Source organism: Silurus aristotelis, assembly GCF_946808225.1.
Source record: "Silurus aristotelis genome assembly, chromosome: 19".
In the NCBI taxonomy this organism is placed as follows: Eukaryota; Metazoa; Chordata; class Actinopteri; order Siluriformes; family Siluridae; genus Silurus; species Silurus aristotelis.
Window position 1 is genome coordinate 23,754,029 of NC_139592.1, and position 5,000 is coordinate 23,759,028.

General features: G+C 38.9%; 1 protein-coding gene across 1 annotated transcript in view; it reads right to left on the reverse strand.

Annotated features, from left to right (window-relative positions):
* Window positions 1-5,000, reverse strand: part of reps2 (RALBP1 associated Eps domain containing 2) — a 13,693-nt gene that overhangs the window by 2,570 nt on the left and 6,123 nt on the right. Inside the window, exons 4-12 of the mRNA XM_083521508.1 lie at window positions 4,604-4,751; window positions 4,127-4,177; window positions 3,594-3,642; window positions 3,026-3,088; window positions 2,702-2,750; window positions 2,447-2,574; window positions 1,827-1,888; window positions 1,353-1,439; window positions 207-349 (exon numbers count right to left, since the gene is read on the reverse strand). Of these exons, the coding sequence (XP_083377634.1) occupies window positions 207-349; window positions 1,353-1,439; window positions 1,827-1,888; window positions 2,447-2,574; window positions 2,702-2,750; window positions 3,026-3,088; window positions 3,594-3,642; window positions 4,127-4,177; window positions 4,604-4,751 (780 nt within the window). The remainder of the gene's footprint in view (window positions 1-206; window positions 350-1,352; window positions 1,440-1,826; window positions 1,889-2,446; window positions 2,575-2,701; window positions 2,751-3,025; window positions 3,089-3,593; window positions 3,643-4,126; window positions 4,178-4,603; window positions 4,752-5,000) is intronic.

Genomic DNA, 5,000 nt, shown 5'->3' on the forward strand with positions numbered 1-5,000 from the left:
ACACACACATTCCTGCAAAAGTGAGCGTAGCTTTTCTCTACCACAAAGGTCAAAAGTCAAACATATGCTTTTTTCATGTGTGTGTGAGATGCGCATCTCTCAGCAGTGAATTCTTACACACACACAACCACACACACACACACACACACACACACACACACACACACACACACACACACTAGTACTTAAAAGAACTAATAACTAACTTTTGACCAAGTTTGGGTACTGTTGAGGAGGCGGGGTTTTGATAAGCCACGCCCACTGCATGATTAGTGTTCTGGCTTTCTGAATGTAGTTTCCTTCTTGTCGGTTTCTGAGGGGTGTGGCTTTGCAGGAGGACTGCGGAATCCTAGGAAAAATGAAACACACACACACACACACACACACACACACACACACACACACACACACACACACACACACACTATTAAACAATTCCTGCATGTGCCACAGTTTAAATTTCTTTCCTGTTTTAAACATCTGAAAGTGATAATAATCGGATCCACATATTGTTTAGTAGCTTAACAAGAATACATTTAATAAATTAAGTTTATAAAATGCAATCAATTTCCTCAGATCGCAGATTCCTGAGCTGCTCAGGATGTTAAAGTGAACAACAGCGCCATGAAGCGGCGAGTGTCTGTCATTACACCTAACAGTCTTAGAGTTTGAGTGAATATTTGACTAAAATAAAACAAGATAAAACAAAATAAAATTAAATAAATACAAATTTTGTGAAATCCTAATTACACACTATTCTCAAGTGAAATACAAGTAATAACAACAATAATAATAATAATAATAATAATAATAATAATAATAATAATAATAATAATAATACATTACACACACACACACACACATTGAGGAAAAAAGCTGAAGTTAGTTTTTCCCATCCAAGTTATTATTCAGCGCGTGTGTAAAAGAAATATCTGGTCAAGTTCAATTGAGACTGAGAACTCAAACACACACACACACACACACACACACACACACACACACACACACACACACACACACAGACACAAATATTAGCTTGTGTGTGTTTATGAAAACCGCCCTGCAGCAGCGAATGTGATCTTGTCAGAATTTACTTAATCGTGTGAAAATACCAGGTCGGTGTATCTGTGTCATTTATTAAGTGTGTTTGTGTGTGTGTGTGTGTGTGTGTGTGTGTGTGTGTGTGTGTGTGTGTGTGTGAGAGATAGAGTTTCTTTAAGGGTGTGTGTATGTAGGGTGTGTATCTGCTTAGATCTCAGATCTCTTGCCTCTTTTTCTGTGTGTATGTGTGTGTGTGTGTGTGTGTGTGTGTGTGTGTGTGTGTGTGTGTGTGTGTGTGTGTGTGTTCTTACCTCCTGAACTCTGCACTTGTTAAAGTCTGCAAAAGAAGGCTGTTGCTGTGTGTTGTGCTCCACGCCGGGGAGGAAGTGAGGCGTCTGCTGTGAGGAAAAACATTGTGATTATCAATCAGTTTAATTTAATAAAGAATGATTTATTACTACTACTTTTTATCATCATTAAAATCTATTTACTTGTAAAAGCAGGGTGTTATTGCAAAAATAAAGATTACTGGAAAACTAATCTGAGTGTTTGTTTCAAAACATGTGACATGCAAATGTACTTGCATCATAAAACAGAAGAGCCAATCACACTCCAGTATGCAAATACTGTACCAGATCATGCTGTATTAGTTTAAGAGGGACGCATGTAGAGCTGTATTGTACAGAAACGATGCATATAAAGTGACATTATAAGTATTTTTATAATTGTGTGTGTGTGTGTGTGTGTGTGTGTGTGTGTGTGTGTGTATGTGTGTCTGTGTGTACCTGTAAGGTCAGAGTTCGAGGAGGAAGGGCAGGAGGAGCAGGAAGCCAACCGCTTTTCCCACCTGAACAGCAAGAAACAGTATAGTTACAGTGTGTAAATGTGTGAGTGTGTAACAGTAAGAGTGTGTAACAAGTGTAACAATTCGTAACAGTGTGAGTGTAATACAATGTGGATGTGTAACAGTTTGTGTAAGTTATGTAACTGTGCAAGAGTGTGTAACAGTGCGAGTGTGTGAGTATACGCAACAGTGTCAGACTGTGTTACAGTGTGTAACATTGTGTAACAGTGTGTGTAAGTTATGTAACAGTGTGTAGAAATGTGTAACAGTGTAAGTGTGTGAAGAACATTGTGTGTAATTGTGTCTAACAGTGTGTGCAACAGTGTGTGCAACAGTGTGTAATATTGTGTGTAACAGTGTGTGTAATAATGTGTTACAGCGTGTGTCACAGCCTGTAAGTGTGTAACAGTAACAGTGTGTGTAACAATGTGTGTAGCAATTTGTAGCAGTGTGTAACAGTGTGTGTAAAAATGTGTAACAGTATGTGTAACAGTATGTGTAACGTTGTGTGTAACAGTGTAACAGTGTGTGTAGCAGTGTGTGTGTAACTGTGTGTGTTACCTTGCTGCTGGAGTTTGTTCAGATCGAGTGATGAAGCACGAGAGTGTGTTTTCTGAGGACGTGGTGGAGGAGTCGGGGGCTCTTCTGACTTCTTTACAGCATCGTCTATAGAGGTGCTTGAGTAAGACCTGTGCATTACACACACACACACACACACACACACACACACACACACACACACACACACACACACACACACGTGCTGAAAAAGTATCCAATCATAAACCAGCACATCAAATATAGTCTTTAGTGTACCTGGGTCTCGTTCTTGATTTCAAATTAACATCCAACTCATTAGGATGATCTGAAAAACACACACATCCAGCCAATGGAGCAAATCAGCACTTTTAAACCAAGTATCACACACACACACACACACACACACACACACACACACACACACATACACACATACACATACACATACAAAAGAAATAACACAGTAATAATAGTTTATACACAGTGAATACTAGTACTGAATATGGTGAAGGTAAATAACAGAGAGATTCAGTGTGTGTGTGTGTGTGTGTGTGTGTGTGTGTGTGTGTGTGTGTGTGTGTGTGTGCGTGTGTGTGTTACCTGGTTTTAAAGTGCTGCTTTGCTCTGTTAGCTGGTTTTGCTCTGCTCTGCTCTGACTGAGTTCTACAAATAAAACAGAAACACAGATGAGTGTAGAGTCTCAGATATGCCACATAAGGAACACTGAGATGTTCAGCATCACTACACTAACACTAGTGGGGGGGGGGGTGCACATAAACCGCATCATAAACTTCTCACCTGTAATTATAATCAGCAATGCATTATTAAAGTTACAGTATATTAAAATGAAGCATGGTGTTATTCAAGGTGTCACCACCAGAGGGCCCCAGAGCACTGAGAATCCATCATCATTATCTCCTACATCTCACAAGTATTAGGACACTTGTCATTTCCAGTGTATAACCACAGCTATAACCACAGTGTTGCAGACACACATTTGTACACAATGTCTTTGATGACCCTTGTAGATGAATGAATCTCCACAAGATCTAGTGGAACATTTGGAAGAGTGGAGCTCATTATAACAATAAATGGAGACTAAATGTGAAATGAGATGTTCAGAAAGAAGCACAAACCAATCGTATACTCGATTAATATTACACATTACCTTGCTCATGTGTCTTCTCTCTGACTTCCTGCTGGTTGATGTCCACTTCCTGTCCCACACAACATCATTTGCATTATACACAAATTAAAAAAACAATAGGTCTCAATACAAAATGTATTTGTGGGCGGGGCTTGAGTAAACAAAGGCGGAACTTAATATTTATTTCATTTCTTTATATTAACATATTAAAATAAATGACAAACATGGATCTGGAAAAACTTTCCAGGAAATAAAAACAATAAATATGATTATCAAATTTTACAAATAAATGTAACACAGCGCTATAATACAGTTAGCATGCTAGCCCACTAACTTACCTCAGGCTAACCTTTTAAGACTAAATATACAACAATTACAAGATAGCTCATATCAGCTACTCTGCTGTAAATGATATATTCATTGTGTTTGCTAATCCTGTAACAGTGTGAGACGCTAAACAAACCTTTACTGTACGTATACAGTTAGACTAAAGCTCCTGGATGCATGTGGTGATGTCACATGACCCGGTTGGTCTTATGAATATGACGACGTACCTTTTGCCTGAGTGTCTTTGCATCCTCGAACACAATAAGAGGCTGTAAGTCCTGAAAAAACGGCATGTTTCCAGCATCAGCGCAATACAGAGACAATCAACACCTTCAGTATGAACCTCACGGCTCTGTAGTGATCCATTATTACACAATAAAACATCTTTAGTGTTCGAGTGTGTGAGTTACTGCTGAAACACTATCATTTAACACCACTTCCCTGAGTGTTTTATTCCTCTAACGCCACAGTTACTGCCCTTCTTTATTAAATGTCAATGTTTCATCCATTTAGAGTTTGAGTGTTGGTTCCTGTTGTTCATTATAGCAGCTATAAATGCTCGTACCCTCAACCACAAAAAGAACAAGAAAAAAAGCTGTTGTTAGAGAACTTGTCACCACCTCCTGACCAATCAGAACGCAGGATTCAGCAGCGTAATCTTTTGTGATTGTAATTTATATCTGAGACACTCGTTGGGACGGTACCTGAGTTGGAGGTCTGAACGCTGAGAGGAGTGTGTGTGGAAGCTGATCAGGAAGTGCATAACCGTTTTTTCGCGCCACTACCAGGTGAAACGCCGTGCAGAATTCTGGGAAGGTGAGGGCTCCGTCCCGATCCACATCACTCAGCTCCCTACAGGAGGACGAGAGGAGGATTCATTATAAAAAACCATACCTCACAGATCTCAAACTACAGTTTCCTAACGTGTGTGTGTGTGTGTGTGTGTGTGTGTGTGTGTGTGTGTGTGTGTGATTTTTAAACAGCACTAGAGTATTATTAATACATTTTGATAAAAATAATTATTTGCTGACATTTTCATCACAAATATAAATGATATTTTAATATATACATTATAATTAATAAATTCATGTAGCATAAATA